Below are 21,963 nucleotides of genomic sequence, written 5' to 3'. Positions count from 1 at the left end.
GGAAACGGAGGCTCAGAGAGGTTGAGGGACGGCCCCAAGGTCACACAGCAAGAGGCATAGCTGTGGTGCAAACCTGTGCCCTCCCGCTGAGCCTCCTGCCCACCATTTGCTGGGCACCCACGGGCTGCTCCCCGCCTCCTCCTGGCATGTGCCGCACTCACCTTGATGCGTTCGATACCGGCTTCGATACGCAGCTGTTCCACCAGCTTCCGGGCCTGGGCTATGTTGTTAGTGGCTGACATTGTCTGCCATCAGCTCCGGGCCCCCGGCGTCCAGAGAGCTGTGGGGGAAGCAGAGGGGTGTGGGTCAAAGCCCTGCTCCGGCCTCTTTTTTGTTTTTAGTACATAAAGGAGTATAACTGACTGCACGCGGTGGCTCACGCCTGCAATCCCAGCATTTTGGGAGGCCGAGGTGGGTGGATCACCTGAGGTCAGGAGTTCAAGACCAGCCTGGCCATCATGGTGAAACCCCATGTTTGAAAAAACAAAACAAAACATATATATATATATATATATATATATATATATATATATATGGCGTTAAATGGGGCCGGGCACCATGGCTCAAGCCTGCAATCCCAGCATTTTGGGAGGCTGAGGCGGGTGGATCACGAGGTCGAGAGATCGAGACCATCCTGGCCAACATGGTGAAACCCCGTCTCTACTAAAAATACAAAAATTAGCCGGGCGTTTGGAATGCGCCTGTAGTCCCAGCTACTCGGGAGGCTGAGGCGGAAGAATCGCTTGAACACAGGAGCGGGAGGCTGCAGTGAGCAGAGATGGCACCACTGCACTCCAGCTTGAGTGACAGAGCAAGACTCCATCTCAAAAAAAAAAAAAAAAAAGTATTACCTTCCATGTTGCAAAAATTTAAAAACTTATTTTATTTATTTATTTATTTATTTATTTATTTAAAGAGACGGGGTTTCACCATATTGGTCAGGCTGGTCTCGAACTTCTGACTTCAGGTGATCCACCCGCCTCGGCCTCCCAAAGTGCTGGGATTACAGGCATGAGCCATAAAACCTATTTTAGTATAAAACTCATAAGCAACCACTGTTGAGAAAATTAGTAAACTATAGAAAGGGAAAAAACACCTCCCATAATTTCTCTACTTAACATAACCACTGTTGACATGACGGCTATTTCTACCAGAATATATTCTTTTCTTTTCTTTTTTGAGATGGAGTCTTGCTCTGTCCCCAGGTCCGAGTGCAGTGGCATAATCTTGGCTCATGGCAACCTGTGCCTCCCGGGTTCAAGCGATTCTCCTGCCTCAGCCTTCCGGGTAGCGGGAATTACAGGCACGCGCCACCACGCCTGGCTCATTTTTTGTATTTTTAGTAGAGATGGGATTTCACTATGTTGGTCAGGCTGGTCTCGAACTCCCGACCTCAGGTGATTCACCCGTCTTGGCCTCCCCACAATGCTGGGATGACAGGCGTGAGACCCCATGCCGGCCTCTCCTCTGTGTCCTGTGCCATGCTTCTTGAATTCTCCTGGAACAACCCAGGACCTCAACAAGGCAGGTAGTGACAGGATGCAGAGTCTCTTGGGGGTCTGTGGAATCCCCTAAGATCTCATGTGGCGGTGACTCTGCCCCCCATGGAGCACTGGGTGGTGTCTCGGACATTTGTGGCTGTCATGACTGGGGGGTGCCCCTGGCATGGGGGGGCCAGGGATGCCGTTCAGCACCCTGCAGTGCCTGGGACGGCTGCACCCCAGGGCACAACCCTGCCCCACGTGTTGGCAGTGTCCAGATTAAAGAAACCTGCTTAGTAGGACCCGGCGAGGGGGTCAGTGCTGATGGGGGTGGCAGGAGCAGGGGCCGGGTTCAAGAGTCCTGGGCAGCCGCAGTCCCTGTGCGTAGCTAATGAAGCCGCGCCCTGTGTCACAGCGTCACTGTCTGTTCTGCAGAGCCAGGCAGCCGCAGAAAAGCCACGGCAGATTCCAGAGTTTTCAAAAAAATGCCTCCTCAGTGATAAGAAGGAAGGGACTGTCCAAGCATTCCACACCGCAGGGGAGTGACTCTCCAGGGCCTGGGATGTGTGGCACAGTTCTGTTTCTGTAACATGTTTAAGAGGACTTTCTTTTAAAAAACCCATTTTTTACTTATTTTTTGCTCAGGCTGGAGTGCAATGGCACCGTCTCAGATCACTGCAACCTCCGCCTCGCGGGTTCAAGCGATTCTCCTACCTCAGCTTCCAGAGTAGCTGGGACTGCAGCCATGCGCCACCACGCACGGCTCATTTTTTGCATTTTTCGGTAGAGAGATGGGGTTTCACTGTGTTTTCCAGGTTGGTCTTGAACTCCTGACCTTGTGATCAGCCCACCTTGGTCTCCCAAAGTGCTGGGATTACAGGCATAAGCCACCACTTTTTTTTTTTTTTTTTTTTTTGAGACGGAGTTTCGCTCTTGTTACCCAGGCTGGAGTGCAATGGCGCGATCTCGGCTCACCGCAACCTCCGCCTCCTGGGTTCAGGCAATTCTCCTGCCTCAGCCTCCCGAGTAGCTGGGATTACAGGCACGCGCCACCATGCCCAGCTAATTTTTTGTATTTTTAGTAGAGACGGGGTTTCACCATGTTGACCAGGATGGTCTCGATCTCTCGACCTCGTGATCCACCCGCCTCGGCCTCCCAAAGTGCTGAGATTACAGGTTTGAGCCACCGCGCCCGGCCATTTTTTTTTTTTTTTTTTTTTTTTTGAGACAGGATCTCACTCTGTCACCCAGGCTGGAATGCAGTGACTCGATCTCAGCTCCCTGCAGCTGTGCTTCTGGGGCTCGAGTGATACTCCCACTTCGTCCTCCCGAGTAGCTGGGATTACAGGTGCATGTGCCACCACGCCCAGCTCATCTCTGTATTTTTGGTAGAGACGAGGTTTCACCATGTTGGCCGGGTTGGTCTCGAACTCCTGGTCTCAAGTGATCTGCCTGCCTTGGCCTCTGAAGGTGCTAGGATTACAGGCATGAGCCACCGCGCCTGGCGAGGTGGCTCTTGCCTGTAATCCCAGCGCTTTGGGAGGCTGGACGTGAGTCCAGGAGTTTGAGACCAGCCTGGGCAACACAGCAAGACCCTCTCTCTAAAAAAATTTGAAAATTAGCTGGGAGTGGGCGGTGTACTCCTGTGGTCCCAGCTACTTGGGATGCTGGGGTCGGAAGTTGAGGCCAGACTGGGCGACTCAGTGAGACCCCATCTCTGAATAAATAAGTAAATAAAAGGGCAACTGGGCCCTGTTAGTGCCTCAGTGATGGTAAGCCGCAGGCCTACACGGTGATAAGCTCGCAGCCTCACACACTCACACACCAACGAGTCCGACACTGAACACTGCAGGTCCTGGGCGAAGCCAGGAACGTGTGACTGTCTGGCTGTGGTCCTGCCCACAGCTTTACCAAATGTGACCACCAGGGACGGCCGGGGAATGACACAGAACTCCTCTACACGCTCTGTTAGCACTGGATGGGACTCCACCGCACTCTCAATAAAAGGGTCAATTAAAAAAAAATCCCTTTGACACCGCCCCGCCGCCTTGGTTTGCAGCAGACGTCCGGCCCCCATTTTTTGGGGGCAGAGAAGGCCCAACCTGTCTGTTCTGGAGGCAGAGCCCACGCGTGGCCGCCCAGAGGGCTCCCATTCTAGAAAGCTTCAAAGCAGCCACAAAACATCCAGCTCAGGGAAAACCGCCCTGGGTTCAGCTTAAAAATACCTAAATTACTCAGTGCTAAAAATATGAGCACACAGAGAACAAACGGGTTGGCTCCACCTCCTGTTTTCCTTGGAAGGCCGGGGGGTCCTATTTCACTCCACAGTCAGGAGCGTCCACACACATCCTGGGCACCCACTGCCCCGGGCTGCCTCCCAACCCCCCGACATTTCCACGTGAGCATCAGGGCCTGAGTCTTGCTGGCTTTTCTGTTTTGGACAAAATTCCCTGAGAGAGGCTGTCTTTGGACTGGGGAATAACTCCGGCCTGCCAGAAAGGCCACGGAGGGCTGAGCTCTGTGTGTGTGTGTGTGTGTGTGGGTGTGTGCGCGCGTGTGCATGTGTTCCTATGTTTTTGTATTTTCGTGTATGTCAGTGTGCACATGACTGTACATGTATGTGTGGCTGTGTATGTACACGTGGTGTGCATGGCACTGGGTACATATGGATCTGCATGTGCACGCATGCGTGTTTGTATGTGTACCTTGTGGGTTCATGTGTGTGCATACACTTATGCTATTACGCACAAGTGTGCATCTGTGTACACACCTGTGCATGTCAGCATGCATGAGTGTGCATCTGTGTACAGGAACATATGTGCACACGTCTGTGTCTATGTGTACGTGTCTGCATGAGTGTGTGCATAGATGCCCATGTGGGCATGTGTGTCAGTGTGCACAGGTGTGGGAGCATGGCACTGCATGTGTGTGTGCATGTGTCACTATGGGTGTGCACGTGTGGGCACATGTACATCACTGTGTGTGTGCATGTGCGTGTATGTGGGTGTGTACATGTGTCTGCATGTGTACATGCATGTGTGTGTGCACGGGCATGTCACTGTGCACGTGTAAATTCATGTATGTGGGCACGTATGTTGCTATGGGCGTGTATGCACACGTTTGGGCATGTGTAAGTCACTGGGGTGAGCACATATGTGCAGGCGTGGGCGTGTACATGTGTGCACACGTGAACATGTATGTCACTGGGTGTATACATATATGCATGCATGGGTGTGTACGTGTCTTCATGTGTGCACATGCGTGTGTACCTTGCATCCATGAGTGTGCATGTGTGTGTGTACAGTGGTGTGCATATCAGCATGCATAGGAGTCTGTGCATCTGTGTACATGAACATATGGGCCATGTCCATCTGTCTGTATGAATGTATGTGTATCTGTACATATGTGTATCTATGTATACATGTCTGCATGAGTGTGTGCACAGGTGTATGTATGAGGGCATGCATATTGCTATGGGTGTGTGCATGTGTGTGCACGTGTGTGGGCATGTATGTTCCTATGGGTGTGTGCATGTGTGTGCACGTGTGTGGGCATATGGGCATGTCACTGTGGTGTGTGCATATGTGCACTCATGGGTGTGTATGTGTGTGTCTGCACGAGTGTGGGCGTGTCACTGCATATGTGTGCACACGTGTGTGGGCATGTATGTTGCTACTGGTGTGTCCATACTGTGGGCATGTGTATATGTCACTGTGGGTGTGTGCATATGTGCATGGGTGGGTGTGTACGTGTGTGCAAATGTGTGTGTGCGTGCAGGCGCACGTGCACATGTATGCCCGCACTGAGAAGCCGAGACTCAGACACAGATTGCATCACCCATGCAGCCGCCTCCCCAAGTCCTCGTCTCGGTGGGTGTCACCAGCCCACAGTGACTCAGGAACAGCTATGCCCCAGCTGAGGACTCAGCCAACACCAGCAGAGCTGGCCACGCGCTGAGTCAGCCAGGAACGCCCCTCCCAGCGGCCTCTCTGCAGAGGCGCAGTGTGCCGGGCACCCCCCACCCTCCGAAAGCACTTGCCCGGGGGCCCGGGGAAGCTGTCCTGAGGGTCGGCCCTGCCTCGGCGCACAGGCCCTTCAGGGAGGCAAGGTTCTAGGCATGACTCCCCGCGAGGTTCTCCAAAAATAAAACTGAAGAGGGACGCTGCTGGGCCCTGAGCTGGCCTCCTAGCAAAGGGCTCATAGCCACACCCGAGTCTAAGCCCGCCTCGTGCAGAAAAATCCCACTTGTGCCTGAGGGTCTAGAAGGATGAGGGTGCCCCCACCCCAGGGCAGAGTGGGAGTCTGTGGTTGCTCAAGGGAGGGTGAGCAGATCTGGGCTTCCGAGACCCACGGCTCCAGTGCGCAAGGGTGAGCGAAGCCACAGGAGAGGAGCTGGCAGCAGGGCAGGGAGGGCGGTGGGGCGCAGGAGTCACCAGGAGCCGCGGCCCTTAACCCTTACAGCCGGCAGGTATTCCCAGACAAAACAAATGAAAAGAAATAGAAAGCTACATATAGAAAGGTGTTTATAACGGTGTTATGTGTGTAAGAGTTAAAAGTTAGAGTAAAACCGAATGCTCTGATTTTTTTTTTTTTTTTAGATGGAATCTCACTCTGTCGCCCAGGCTGGAGTGCACTGGTGTGATCTCGGCTCACTGCAACCTCCGCCTCCCGGGTTCAAGCGGTTCTCCTGCCTCAGCTTCCCAAGTAGCTGGGACTACGGGTGCCCACCACCACGCCCATTTAATTTTTATATTTTTAGTAGAGACAGGGTTTTGCCATGTTGCCCAGGCTGGTCTCGAACCCCTGACCTCAGTTGAGCCACCCGCCTGAACCTCCCAAAGTGCTGGCATTATAGGCATGAGCCACTGTGCCCGGCCTACTATTAGTTTATAATATAAATTTACGCTACATTAGATTAAAATATTATAAATTTATTACATATTTGTATATATTGTCATTATATATTTATGTTTACTCATATACTTACATTTATACTCATATATTTATATTTGTCATTTATTATGCATTTATTACATTACTTGAAGATTCATTCACTATATATTCAGTCGTGTATTATTATAGTTTTATTAGTATTTATAGTCTTTATATGACGCATTGCATATCTGTATATTCATTTATGCAATATTAGTTTGATTTCTTTTTTGACATTTATATTGTTTGCTATTAATTTCATATTTGTATTTATATTTAGATTGCCATTTTATATCTGTATATATGTATTCGTTATATAGGTATATCATCTGTTATAAGTTTATTGATTATCATTTATGTTAACTTTTTTTTTTTGAGACAGAGTCTCACTCTGTCGCCCAGGCTGGAGTGCAGTGGTGAGATCTTGGCTCACTGCAACCTCTGCCTCCCGGGTTCAAGCAATTTTCCTGCCTCAGCCTCCCGAGTAGCAGGGATTACAGGCATGCACCACCATGCCCAGCTAATTTTGTGTTTTTAGTAGAAATGGGGTTTCTCCATGTTGGTCAGGCTGGTCTCGAACTCCCGACCTCAGGTGATCCACCCACCTCGGCCTCCCAAAGTGCTGGGATGACAGGTGTGAGCCACCGCGCCCAGCCAGGGGCTTAATTTTATTAGCATCCCAAGATGCTTTGTGACTAGGAGAGGCCTCACAGGGCTGGAGCCTTCCCCCAAGACTCAAGCCCCATCACATTTGAAGGGAGTGAGACCACCGCTCCCACAGAGGAGGGAACCCTGGAACACGGTCGATCAGAAATCTGTCCCAGCTCTACCAAGCTGTGTGGCCTTGGGAAAGTTGCCCTCCCTCTCTGAGCCCCAGTGACCTCTGTTGGAATGCTCAGAGGGACACTCTCATCCCTGCACCAGGCCTGGCCCCGGGTTCCTGTACGAGCAAACGGGGGTCCCAGAGTCTGGCAGCCAAGGAGAGGGCCCTCTTCTAGGGACCTGTGAAAACGCCAAGTATAAACACAGCTGCTGGGAAGACAAGGTGGCGGGGACATCCTGAACCCAGCGAATGTGGAAGGGCTGGTTTGCCAGGAGCACTTGAGAAATCTCAGCCCCCGTGGACTTGCACCCTGCTGCCACTCCCCTGCCCTGCCCTGAGGCCGGGGTGCAGCTGGGAACTGCGACAGCCCTGCTGGCCATTTTCGTGTCTTTTTTTTTTTTTTGGACAGAGTTTTGCCCTTGACGCCCAGGCTGTAGTGCAAATGGCAAGATCTCAGCTCACCGCAACCTCCGCCTCCTGGGTTCAAGTGATTCTCCTGCCTCAGCCTCCTGAGTAGCTGGGATCACAAGCATGTGTCCCCATGCCGGCTAATTTTTGTATTTTTAGTAGAGACGGGGTTTTTCCATGTTGGTGAGGCTGGTCTCGAACTCCCGACCTCAGGTGATCTGCCGGCCACAGCCTCCCAAAGTGCTGGGATCACAGGCGTGAGCCACCTCGAGCAGCCTTTTTTGTTTGTTTGTTTGTTTGTTTTGGAGATGAAGTTTCACTCTGACGCCCAGGCTGGAGTGCCATGGCACGATGCCGGCTGAATGCAACCTCCTCCTCCCAGGCTCAAGCGATTCTCCTGTCTCAGCCTCCTGAGTAGCTGGGACTACAAGCGTGCACCACAACGCCCGGCTAATTTTTTACATTTTTAGTAGAGACAGCGTTTTGCCATGTTGGCCAGGCTGGTCTCGAACTCCTGACCTCAAGTGATCCACCCACCTTGGCCTCCCAAAGTGCTGGGATCACAGGCGGGAGCCGCTGTGCCCAGGTCATTTTTGTATGTGTTGCTGAACTGAAAGCAGGAGCTTGGGCAAAGCCCTTCTTCTTTTGAGACTTAAAGTAAAGGCCAGAAGAGGGTCTTGTAAACTCCGTGATTATTTCCAAAGGTCTCGGGTGGCCAGTCATGCTTAGATCACTTCCGTGTCATTTATGGACTTGATGAGGGACGAAAGGGCCTCTGGGGACTGTGAGTTGCATCAACCTCTTGCTGAATTGACAGAACTTTCAGGTTTCAGGGAGAGGTGAGGTCACTTCCAGGGATCTCATTCAAGGGATACAGGCGGACACCTGTCCCTGCAGAAGGAACACAGAGTGCGTGCCTGGAAACGGAAAGCCCGGCCCTGCGGCTGGTTTGGGTCTTGGCTTCCTCAAGTGGAACATCAGAGGGCTCCTCTCAGAGCTGAGGATGGGTCTTCATTTGTCATCCTGCGGCTCTGAGATCAAGATGACCTAGAACAGGCGTCCCCAGACTTTTTACACAGGGGGCCAGTTCACTGTCCCTCAGACCGTTGGAGGGCCGCCACATACTGTGCTCCTCTCACTGACCACCAATGAAAGAGGTGCCCCTTCCTGAAGTGCGGCAGGGTGGGGGGGGGTGGATCAATGGCCTCAGGGGGCCGCATGCGGCCCGCGGGCCATAGTTTGGGGACGCCTGGCTTAGAATATCCATGACCTCCTTCTAAACGACTTGGACTTTGGGTTAAAATCTCTCTTGGTAGATTTTGGCTGGCAGGATAGTGGGTTAGCTACTAAGGACAAATGCAGTCTCCTGCTGAGGTCAACTGGAAAAGCTGGCTAGGGCCAGGTGCGGTGGCTCACGCCTGTAATCCCAGCACTCTGGGAGGCTGAGGTGGGCGGATCATGAGGTCAAGAGATCGAGACCATCCTGGCCAACATGGTGAATCCCCGTCTCTACTAAAAATACAAAAATTAGCTGGGTATGGTGGCGCACGCCTGTAATCCCAGCTACTCGGGAGGCTGAGGCAGGAGAATTGCTTGAACCCAGGAGGCGGAGGTTGCAGTGAGCTGAGATTGTGCCACTGCAGTCCAGCCTGGCGCCTGGTGACAGAGTGAGACTCTGTCTCAAAAAAAAAAAAAAAAAAAAAGAAAATCTGGACAGAAAGTCAAAGCATCTGCTCAAGTGTCTGCAGTTAGTAAAGAATTTCCAGCCAGGATTTAGGGGATGATGGAAGCCCGGAAGGAAAGCCTGGGTTTGGGGTTACTTTTTCCTGGGATGGGAGGGGGTTTTGCCGAGAGATTGAGTGATATTTGTTATCAGCTTCACAAGGCCAAGGATGCAGAGGCAGAAGTCCAGGGCTTGCTGAGGGGAGAAGGCTCAGTAAACTCCCCCTCGGTGTGAGCTGGGACAATTTAACATTGCACTGTTAAGAGTAATGATCAGCCGGGCGCGGTGGCTCAAGCCTGTAATCCCAGCACTTTGGGAGGCTGAGGCGGGTGGATCACGAGGTCGAGAGATCGAGACCATCCTGGTCAACATGGTGAAACCCCGTCTCTACTAAAGATACAAAAAATTAGCTGGGCATGGTGGCACGTGCCTGTAATCCCAGCTACTCAGGAGGCTGAGGCAGGAGAATTGCCTGAGCCCAGGAGGCGGAGGTTGCGGTGAGCCGAGATCACGCCATTGCACTCCAGCCTGGGTAACAATGGCGAAACTCCGTCTCAAAAAAAAAAAAAAAAAAAAAAAAAGAGTAATGATCACGGCTGGGCATGGTGGCTCAGGTGTGTAATCTCAGCACTTTGGGAGGCAGAGGCGGGTGGATCATGAGGTCGGGAGTTTGAGAACAGATTAGCAAACGTGGCAAAACTACTAAAATACAAATAAAAAATACAAAAATACTAATAAATACAAAATAACAAGATATTACTAAAAATATAAAAATTAGGTGGATGCTGTGGGGCACCCTTGTAATCCCAGCTACTTGGGATTCTGAGATGGGATAATTGCTTGAACCTGGGAGACAGTGGTTGCAGTGAGCCAAGATTGTGCCACTGTACTCCAGCCTGGGTGGCTGAGCAAGACTTTGTCCCCCTACTGCCAAAAAAGTAACAATCAAGAGGAAGCAGGCAGGCCCTTAGATCAACAGCAGCTGAATTTTGAATTATCTCAATCCCTGGTACTGGATTAAGGTGGCCCCAGGTGCCTGGAAGAAGTAAACATAAATCCTCTCTGGAGGAAGACAGTATCATCCCAGGCCTCAAATTATTTCTACACACAAATCCACAAATACAATGTCTGCAAGTAAAAATAACCAGACATACAAGGAGCCAGGACCTCATAAACACAAACCAGCAGAAATAACCAGCATTACAAAGGGAACCACAGAGTCTCCATATTCTGGAATTGATGGAAGCTTTAAAATAACTGTGTTAATTATGTTCAAGGAGATAAAAAGATAAGATTGGAATTTTAGCAGCAAATCGGGAACAACAGACAAAACAAAACAAAACAAAACAAAACAAAACAACCAGTGGATACGGAGAAAATGACAATATCTGAAAAGTAAGAAGTCAGTGGGAGAAATAAAAATTAGTGACCTGGAAGACAGAACAGGGAAAAATAATCAGAAAGAAGCAAGAAGACGCAAAGGGAAAGAAACTACAGAAGAAAGGGCAAAAGATGCAGAGGCTGCAGTGAAGTATAATGCACATGTGGAACACCAGAAGGAGAAGAGAATGAAGCAGGAACAATCTTTGAAGAGATAATGACCGATAACTTTCTAAAACTGATTAAAAAAAAAAACAAAACAAAAACACTTTAAGACACAGATGTAAGAATCTGTGAACTCCAGGCAAAATAAACGTTCTACACAGTGGCAAAGAAATGGCCAATAAGCACATGAAATGGTGCCTAATGATTAGTCATCAGGGAAATAGGAATTTGAGCCAGCACGAGAGACTGCCTCTCATCCACTAGCGTGGCGAAAATTAAAAAGACTGACAACACGAAATATTTGGGAGGATGCAGAACTGGATGCATCACACGTTACTGATGGGAGCGTGAAACAGTACAACCACCACGGAAAATGGCTTAGCAGTTTCTTACAAGGCTGAACACATACCTCACCTATGACCCAGCAATTCCGCTCCTAGGGATTTACTCAAGATAAATAAAAACAGATCTCCATACAAGGACTTGTACAAGATGTTCACAGGCTTTACTCATAGCAGCAAAAACTGGAAACAAGCCAGATGCCTGTCAACAAGAGAATGGGTAAACAAGCCACAGCATTTCATAGAATGAAATACGGCTGCACAACAGAAAACGATCAACTCTGGAGAGATAAAGCAACATGTGTGACTCTCAAATATATTTTGGCAAGCAACAGAAGCCGGATATTAGAGGTGCATAGGCTACAATTCCATTTATATAAAGTTCAAGAACAGGCAAAACTATGGCGATAGAAATCAGAACAGAGGTTGCTGCCTCTGGCCAGGGTGTTGACTCTGGTCATGAAAGGCCAGGCACAGCCAGGGGCGGTGGCTCATGCCTGTAAGCCCAGCACTTTAGGAGGCCAAGGCAGGCAGATCACAAGGTCAGCAGTTCAAGACCAGCCTGGCCAACATACTGAAACCCCATCTCTACTAAAAATACAGAAAATTAGCCGGACATGGTGGTGCACAGCTGTAGTCCCAGCTACTCAGGAGGCTGAGGCAGGAGAATTGCTTGAATCCAGGAGGTGGAGGTTGCGGTGAGCCGAGATCACACTATTGCCCCACTCCAGCCTGGGCAACAGCGTGAGAGACTCTGTCTTAAAAAAAAAAAAAGAAAGAAAAGGCCAGGGAAGAACTTGTAAGGTGATGGAAATGTTCTGTATCTTGGTTGAGTTGCTGGCGTACACAGGTGTTCACTTTTGCTAAAATCCGTCAAACTGTATATTTGAGATCTGTTCATGTTACTGCATTTGAATTGTTCTTTGATAAAATCAGTTAATTACAAACAAAAATAAACAAACAGAAGTTGCCAGAGGGAAAAACAGCAGCAATTAGGTGGACCCAGTGAAAATATCCTTCAAGAATTAAGGGGAAATAAGGGCATTTTCAGACAGACAAAACCAAACCTTCTCATCAACAGACTTGCCTTTTAGAAGGTAAAACTAGAGAAAAATAATTCCAGATGAACGGTAGATCCAGGAAGGAGTGAAAAAGAACAAAAATGTTGCATAGAAGAAAGAGCTTGATAAAAGAATTCTAAAGTTTGGCTGGATGTGGTGGCTCACGCCTCTAATCCCAGCACTTTGGGAGGCTGAGGTGGGCGGATCACCTGAGGTCGGGAGTTTGAGACCAGCCTGACCAACATGGAGAAACCCCGTCTCTACTAAAAATACAAAATTAGCCAAGTGTGGTGGTGTAGGCCTGCAGTCCCAGCTACTCAGGAGGCTGAGGCAGGAGAATCACTTGAACCCAGGAGGCGGAGGTTGCAGTGAGTTGAGATCACACCACTGCACTCCAGCCTGGGCAAAAAGAGCAAAACTCCATCTCAAAGTAATAATAATAATAATTCTTGACCTTGTGATCCACCCGCCTCGGCCTCCCAAAGTGCTGGGATTATAGGCATGAGCCACCGCGCCCGGCCATAATAATAATAATTCTAAAGTTGCAGTAGAAGGATCAGCAGGAAGTGAAAAACTCTGTAAAAGCCTTAGAACATCCATGAATCATAACAGCCATCAGCTCAGTACCACAATCCACAAGATGTCCTATGCTTCTACCGTTGCATTTTTATTACATTATTTTGGTTATTGGATTCCAGTGACAGGAGTTATAAATATTACTTCAGGAGTTTACTAGTGATACATGAATTTTGCAATTTCACCTGCACACAAAATGAAGCCAGCATCTGAAAAAATGTATACATCCCCATCTGCTGTGACTGGTCCAAGGTCAGAGTGACAAGACTCAAGGCCAGTTGTCCCCAGAGACTTTTCTTCAGTGCAGCCAGCCCCATCAGCAGCCTCTGCTCCACCCCCGACTCCCTCCATCTCCTCCTAACAGTTTGAGTGCGCTTCTGAAAATGAAGTTGGATCTGTTCCTCCGCTACTCAGAAAACAGCAACAGCTTCTAATCCTTTGCAAAATCAAGTGCAAAAATCAAGGCTTCTTGTTCAATTCCCACTGCCAAAAATTCCTCCCCCAGCTCCGATTCTGTCAAAGAACTGCATCCTCTGATACATGGCTCCATGATCATCTCCTCTCTCACCCTGTGGCCTCACGAGCTCAGCATTTTCCAGATTCTGAAACCCTGGAGGGAGCCATGAGGGAGATGGCTGTCCCTGGGAAACTAAGACTCAGAGAAGGTAGATGGCTTGCCCAGAAAATACTTATATTATAAGAAATTGGCTCTCATAATTGTGGAGGTTGAGAAGTCATAAGATGCATAATCGGCGGCTTTTCGGGTCAAGATGGCAGAGAGCGGGTGCAGCTTTTCGCTGATGACATGCAGCCCATCTGGTAAACTTGTCCAGATCGAATATGCTTTGACCGCTGCAGCTGGAGGAGCCCTGTCAGTGGGAATTAAGGCTGCAAATGGTGTAGCATTGGCAACTGAGAAAAAACGGAAATCATGAGCCAGTGTGCACAGAGCGGAACCGATCACCGCACATAGGTCTGGTAGATGGTGGCACAGGCCCAGATTACAGAGTGCTTGTGTGCAGAGCTTGAAAACTAGCTCAACAAGCCGGGCGCAGTGGCTCAGGCCTGTAATCCTAGCAATTTGGGAGGCCGAGGTGGGTGGATCACCTGAGGTCAGGAGTTCAAGACCAGCCTGGCCATCAGCGTGAAACCCATCTTTAAAAAAAAAAAAAAGTTAACAAAACAAAACAAAAATGATGTACAATTGGCAAGCTAGAGAATGGATAGTTTTTGTCTGAAAGCCAGCAGGCTTGAGGCCCAAGAGCAGATGTTTCATTTGGAGTCCAAAGGCTGGGAAAAAAACCTCTCTGCCAGCTTGAAGGCTGCCAGGCAGGAGGAATTTTTCTTACTCAGCATTTTTGTTCTATTCTGGACTTCAACTGATTAGATGAGGCCTCACATTGGAGAGGGGGAGCAATGTGCTTTACCCAGCCAGTGGTTCATTTCACCCAGAAGAATCCTCCCAGACACAGCCAGAATAACATTTAAATAGCTATCTGGCACTGGGTGCGGTGGCTCACGCCTGTAATCCCAGCACTTCGGGAGGCTGAGGCGGGCGGATCACCTGAGGTCAGGAGTTCGAGACCAGCCTGACCAATATGGTGAAACCCCATCTTTAAAAATAAGTAAATAAATAAAATTTTAAAAAATTAAAATAAAATAAACAGCTATCTGGGCACCCCATGGACCAGTCAAGTTAACACATAAAATTAACAACTGCAACAACCTTGGAGCCAGTCAGTCAGCCCACCACATCATTCTCTCATGACTCTCTGTCCCTTTTCTTTCTTTTTTTTTTTTTGAGATGGAGTTTTGCTCTTGTTACCCAGGCTGGAGTGCAATGGCGCGATCTCGGCTCACTGCAACCTCTGCCTCCTGGGTTCAGGCAATTCTCCTGCCTCAGCTTCCTGAGTAGCTGGGATTACAGGCACACACCACCATGCCCAGCTAATTTTTTGTATTTTTAGTAGAGATGGGATTTCACCACGTTGATCAGGATGGTCTCCATCTCTTGACCTCGTGACCCACCCACCTCGGCCTCCCAGAGTGCTGGGATTACAGGCGTGAGCCACCGTACCCAGCATTCTCTGTCCCTTTTCTTATAGTACCTATAATTATTTTTTTCAGATGGAGCCTCACTTTGTTGCCAGGCTGGACTGCAGTGGCACAATCTCCACTCACTGCAACCTCCACCTCCTGGGTTCAAGCGATCCTCCTGCCTCAGCCTCCTGAGTAGCCAAGACTACAGGTGTGTGCCACCACACCTGGCTAATTTCCGTATTTTTAGTAGAGACAGGGTTTCACCATCTTAGCCAGGATGGTCTTCATCTCTTGACCTTGTGATCCACCCAACTCAGCCTCCCAAAATGCTGGGCTGACAGGCGTCAGCCACTGCTCCCAGCTATAGTACTTATAATATAATGTTTTAGTTGTCCCCCTACTGGACTGTAAGCCTCATGATGCCAAAGATTTGTGGTTTGGGTGCAGTGGCTCATGCTGGTAGCCCCAGCACTTTGGGAGGCTGAGGCAGGAGGATCACTTGAGCCCAAGAGTTCAAGACCAGCCTGGGCGACATGGCAAAACCTTGACTCTATAAAACAAAACCAAAACAAAACTAGCTGGGTGTGGTGGTCCCGGCTGAGGTGGGAGGATTGCTTGAGCCCAGGAAGTGGAGGCTGCAGTGAGCCAAGATCATGCCACTGCACTCCAGCCTGGGCAACAGAGTAAGACCCTGTCTCAAAAAAAAAAAAAAAAAAAAAAAAGAATCTGAGTTGTTCTACGTAGAACCTGGCACATACAGCTGCTCAAGAGACATTTGGTTGAGGCATGAAGTGGGGGCTATGGCTGTCTTTGCAGATGTCAACCTTTTTTTTTTTTTTGAGATGGGGTCTCACTATGCTGCCCAGGCTGGAGTGCAGTGGCTGTTCACAGGCGCAATCCCATGACTGATCAGCATGGGAGTTTTGACCTGCTCCGTTTCCTACCTGGGCCGGTTCACCCCTCCTTAGGCAACCTGGTGGTCCCCTGCTCCTGGGAGGTCACCATATTGATGCCAAACTTAGTGCAGTCACCTGGTCGGCATAGCGTACTACAGACCAGAACTCCTGGGTTCAAGAGATCCTCCAGCCTCAGCCTCCCGAGTAGCTGGGACTACAGGCATGCGCCACCGTGCCCGGTGACAGATGTCAACTTTAACTCTGGAAGATCGTTTTGCTCCGTGACATGTTCCTCCTTTATGGTGCGGGGTTCAAATGTGAGTTCCTTTTGGAACACTAAAATGGCTTCTAGCGACAGGTGACCTTGACTCAGAATTCCCAGAACACGGCACACTCGTAAACTCACCTGGGCTGTTTGCTGCAGACTAAATGTTTGTGTTCTCTCACCTCACCAAGTTCGTATGTTGAAATCCTGGGCCAGGTGTGGTGGCTCATGCCTGTAATCCCAGGGCTTTGGGAGGCCGAGAGGGGTGGGTCACTGGAGCCCAGGAGTTTGAGACCAGCCTGAGCAACAGAGTGAAACCTCACCTGTACAAAAGTAAGAAAATTAGCTGGGTGTGCTGGTGCTTGCCTGTAGTCTCAGCTACTTGGGTGGCTGAGGCAGGAGGATCGCTTGAGCCCAGGACGTGGAGGCTGCAGTAAGTTAGGATCAGGCCAGAAAAAGAACAAAGGGCTGGGTGTGGTGGCTCACACCTGTAATTCTAGCACTTTGGGATACTGAGGCGGGTGGATTGCCTGAGATCCGGAGTTTGAGACCAGCCTGGGCAAAACGGCAAAACCCCGTCTCTACTAAAATGCAGAAGAAATTAGCCAGGCGTGGCGGCCTTCGCCTGTGTGCCTGTGGTCCCAGCTGCTCAGGAGTCTCCGTGGGAGGCGGAGGTTGCAGCAAGCTGAAATTGAGCCAGTGCACTCCAGCCTGGGTCACAGAGTGAGACTCCGTCTCAAAAAAAAAAAAAAGGAAAAGAACGAAAAAGAACTTCGGCCTGCTGTGTTTGAAACTGAAGCCGCATGTTTTTCTCCTAATCAGAACTAAAGTGACAGATTAAAACAATCACTGCTTTGTTTGTCTTGGAGCAAGACATATAAGCTCCGTGTTTCTGGCGTGCTGCGGACGACAGCACCCCCCACAGCCTGAAGTGTGCGGGCGTGCGTGTGACGGAGCACGGGGGGCCTGGGGACGAGGCCTGAACCAGAGGACGTTCTCGGGTCGGAGACCTGGCTCTAAGCACGTCCCCCGACTTCCCTGAGCCTCGGCTTCCTCAGCTGCAAGATTCAGAACCAGAGAGCGCATTCCCGCAGCAGCTCCATGGCACCCTCGGGGCTCTGTGCGGAGGCTGAGACGCCCTGGCTTCTCAGGAGGGGCGCTCTCGGCCTTGGGGTGCAGTCTGGCTTCTTGGCCAGATTCCATTTGTGTGTGTGTGTATAATATATATTACAGATACATGTAAAATGTAATATATATTTTATATATAATATAATATATATGTAAAACATTAGATAATTATATATGTTATATAATATATAAAACATATCAAATATGATATATGTAAAATATATATTTATACTAAATATGTAAAATATATAGTATACATATGTGTGTATAGACGCAAATGTGTATATACATATATATGTGTATATATATTTATGTATATATATGAATATATGTATGTATATGTAAAATATGTAACATAATATATGTAAAATATTATATAACATCCATTATATTATAAATTATATATATTATATAATATATAAAACATATAAAATACATGTAAAAATAGATATTATATATACTACATATGTAAAATACATAGTATACATATGTATGTATATATTTGTATATATGTATATATGTGTAAAACATTATATGACATATAATATATGTAAAATATTATATAACATCCTTTATATCATAAATAATATATTATATATAAAACATAAAATATATGTAAACTATGTATTATATATACTATATACGTAAAATATATAGTATGCATATATATGTGTGTATATATTTATGTATATTATATATACATATCATATATGTGTTTATATATGTATATATACAGAGTATATATATATAGACACACACACACACACACACACACACACACACACACACACACACATATATATTTGAGACAAAGTCTAGCTCTGTTGCCAGGCTGGAGTGCAATGGCATGATCTCGGCTCACTGCAACCTCCACCTCCTGGGTTCAAGCAATCCTCCTGCCTCAGCCTCCTGAGTAGCCGGGACTACAAACAGGAGCCACCATGCCCGGCTAACTTTTTGTATTTTTGTAGAGACGGGGTTTCACCATGTTGGCCAGAATGGTCTCCAACTCCTGACCTTGTGATCCGCCCACCTCAGCCTCCCAAAGTGCTCAGATTACAGGCGTGAGTGACTGCACCTGGCTGTATGTGTATGTTTTATGATACATATAATTTAAAAAATACCTATAATATATATATCTACATATTTTAAGAGACGAGTTCTCACTCTGTTGCCCAGGTCGGAGTGCAGTGGTGCAGTCATAGCTCACTGCAGCCTCCAATTCTTGGGGCTCAAGCGATCCTCTTGCCTGGGCCTCCTGAGTCCTGGGGTACAGGTGCATGCTACTCCTGAATGCATGCCTGGAGGACCTTTTATTTTTTCGTAGAGATGAAGTCTCTACAGCTACGTTGCTCAGGCTGGTGTCAAACTCCTGGCCTGAAGCGATCCTCCTGCCTCAGCCTCCCAAATCATTGGAACTGTGGTATAGGATATAGAACAGCTTCATACTTTATAAATGTAATCAACATGTAATACACGGAGCATGCTCAAAGTGCACAGGTCTGATGGGCAGGAAGCTGGAGGCAGGAAAGTGGCCCGGGATGGGGGGCTGTGGTGTTAGGCGGAGACCTGGTTACAGTAGCCTCAGGGCTGAGGAGAAACTACTACAGTTACTGGGGAAGAGACGCAGAATTTCATAAAAACATAATGAATGCCCTTTGGGAGGCTGAGGCAGGCGGATCACCTGAGGTCAGGAGTTCGAGACCAGCCTGGCCAACAGGGTGAAATCCCTTCTCTACCAAAAATACAAAAATCAGCTGGGTGTGGTGGCACGCACCTGTAGTCCCAGGGACTTAGGAGGCTGAGGTGGGAGAATTGCTTGAACCTGGAAGGTGGAGGCTGCAGTGAGCAATGATTGAGCCACTGCCCTCCAGCCTGGGCAAGACTGTCTCAAACAAAACAGAACAAAACCTATGTTGGCTGTGGAGGCCCTGAGGCCATGGATGGTAAACTGATATCTTCTGATGTGATGACAATTTTATTGTTTGTTTGTTTGTTTTGAGATGGAGTCTCGCTCTGCTGTCGCCCAGGCGGGAGTGCAATGGTGCGATCTTTGCTGACTGCAACCTCCACCTCCAGGGTTCAAGTGATTCTCCTGCCTCAGCCTCTCGAGCAGCCGGGACTACAGGTGTGCACCACCACGCCACGCTGATTTTTTGGGTATTTTTAGTAGAGACGGGGTTTCACCGTGTTAGCCAGGATGGTCTCATTCTCCTGACCTCAGGCGGTTGATCCTCCCATCTCGATCTCCCAAAGTGCTGGGATTACAGGTACGAACCTCCACACCCAGCCTGTGCTCTAAGGCACAGGACTTAGCATGACGGTGTGCCCAGCCTGGGTGGGGGTGTGGCACCCTGCTCGGGGGTGGGTGGGCTGAATCCAGGTATTCTGGGCCGCAAAGCCTAGAAGCAGGCCACACGTGGTGGCTCACGCCTGTAATCCAAGCACTTTGGAGGCCAAGGTGGGAGGATCACCTGAGGTCGGGAGTTCAAGACCAGCCTGACCAACATGGTGCAACCCTGTCTTAAAAAAAAAAAAAGCCGAGAAGCAGACAGCAGGCCTGGGGTGGCTGCAGACTTCACAGGGACCCCGGGGTCCCCCAGCATCCCGGGGAGCTGAAACCTGCCTGGCGAGTCTCTGCAGAGCAGACAGCCAGCCCCACTGGGCAGCGAGGCAGCCTGGCTTCCCCCCTCCCGCTGAGACCGCCCGAGCAAACCCAGTCCTTTTTTAGGCCTGTGATGCCACGGCCGCTCTTTGAGGTGTTTTCCAGCTGTACAGGAAGTTGGGACAGAGACCCAGAGAGGCTGGCGGTGGCTCTGAATTCCAAGCATAGTTCTCATAGTTGGGAAAGTGCCACTCCCAGCTCCATAGGCCGACCGGGAGCTGCCGCCAGGGCCATCTTCTCACCAGCAGGGAGAGAGCCTGCAGCCGGTGGAGGCTTCTGAGACTCGGCCAGGCGGCCTGCGTCAACGGACAGGAATGTCAAGAACGCGGCCGGCCAGGCAGAGACAAGGGCTTTACGGAGCGGCTCCTACGCCTGGTGGCCAGAGGGGTGAGGGGACAGGAGCTCCTGAGGGTCCCTCCACCAGCAGCGAGGGTCCTGCATCCCCCGGACTGTTAAAAGAGGCTGATCAGGTTGGGCGCGGTGGCTTAACGCCTGTAATCCCAGCACTTTGGGAGGCTGAGGAAACAGAATTGCTTGAGGCCAGGAGTTCAAGGCCAGCCTGGGCAACACAGCGAGACCTTGTCTCTAAAATTTAAAAAAAAAAATGTTCAAGGGCTGGATGTGGTGGCTCACGCCTGTAATCCCACCACTTTGGGGGGCTGAGGCATGTGGATCACGAGGTCAAGAGATCAAGACCATCCTGGCCAACACTGTGAAACCCCATCTCCACTAAAAAGACAAAAATTAGCCGGGCGTGGTGGCGCGTGTAGACCCAGCTGCTTGGGAGGCTGAGGCAGGAGAATCACTTGAACCTGGGAATCGGAGGTTGCGGTGAGCCAAGATCGTGCCACTGCATTCCAGCTTGGTGACAGAGTGAGACTCCCATCTAAAAAAAATATTTAAAAGATTAGCTGAGTGTGGTGGCACATGTCTGTCACCTCAGTTACTCCGGGAGGCTGAGGCCGGAGGATCACTTGAGGCCAGGATTGCACCACTGCACTCCCGCCTAGGTGACAAAGTGAGACTCTGTCTCAAGAAAATAAAAATAAAAATAAAATAAGAAAGGCTGATCAGGGCCGAGGGCTGGGCTCGGAAGAAGAGGTCCTTATAGGCCCAGTGCTGCTGGCCTCCTGTGTGAAGCCAGCTGCAAGGTGACCCTTCCAAAGAGCTGAGGCGCACAGCGGGCCTTGGTGAGGCTCACAGAAGGCAGCACTGTTTTTTTTTTTTTTTTTTTTTTGAGACGGAGTTTCGCCCTTGTTACCCAGGCTGGAGTGCAATGGCGTGATCTCGGCTCACTGCAACCTCCGCCTCCTGAGTAGCTGGGATTACAGGCACGTGCCACCACGCCCAGCTAATTTTTTGCACTTTTAGTAGAGACGGGGTTTCACCACGTTGACCAGGATGGTCTCGATCTCTCGACCTCGTGATCCACCCGCCTCGGCCTCCCAAAGTGCTGGGATTACAGGCTTGAGCCACCGCGCCCGGCGTTTTTGTTTTTTAATATAGAATCTTGCTGTGCCGCTCGGGCTGGGGTGAAGTGGTGTGATCTCGGCTCAGTGCAACCTCTGCCTCCCAGATTCAAGCGATTCTCCTGCCTCAGCCTCCCGAGTAGCTGGGACTACAGGTGGCCACCACCATGCCTGGCTAATTTTTGTACTTTTTAGTAGAGACGGAGTTTCACCATGTTGCCCAGGCTGTCTGGAACTCCTGGTCTGAAGCAATCCACCCACCCCGGCCTCCCAAAGCGCCAAAGCGCTGGGATGACAAGTGTGAGTCACCGCACCCGGCCTTGGGTTTTTTTTTTTTTTTTTGAGACGGAGTTTCGCTCTTGTTACCCAGGCTGGAGTGCAATGGCGCGATCTCGGCTCACCGCAACCTCCGCCCCCTGGGTTCAGGCAATTCTCCTGCCTCAGCCTCCCGAGTAGCTGGGATTACAGGCACGCGCCACCATGCCCAGCTAATTTTTTGTATTTTTAGTAGAGAAGGGGTTTCACCATGTTGACCAGGGTGGTCTCGATCTCTTGACCTTGTGATCCACCCGCCTCGGCCTCCGAAAGTGCTGGGATTACAGGCGTGAGC

The 21,963-nt window shown here is 49.6% G+C and overlaps 1 protein-coding gene across 1 annotated transcript in view; it reads right to left on the bottom strand.

Annotated features, from left to right (window-relative positions):
* GNG7 (G protein subunit gamma 7) overlaps positions 1-21,963 on the bottom strand; it is a 183,687-nt gene that overhangs the window by 5,895 nt on the left and 155,829 nt on the right. The window contains exon 4 of the mRNA XM_039466196.2: positions 162-280. Within this exon, the coding sequence (XP_039322130.1) occupies positions 162-242 (81 nt within the window). The 5' untranslated portion in view covers positions 243-280. The remainder of the gene's footprint in view (positions 1-161; positions 281-21,963) is intronic.

Source organism: Saimiri boliviensis, chromosome 14 (genome assembly GCF_048565385.1).
Source record: "Saimiri boliviensis isolate mSaiBol1 chromosome 14, mSaiBol1.pri, whole genome shotgun sequence".
NCBI lineage: Eukaryota > Metazoa > Chordata > Mammalia > Primates > Cebidae > Saimiri > Saimiri boliviensis.
Note: the sequence above shows the minus strand (reverse complement) of the source record. Positions and strands in the feature narration are given on the sequence as shown.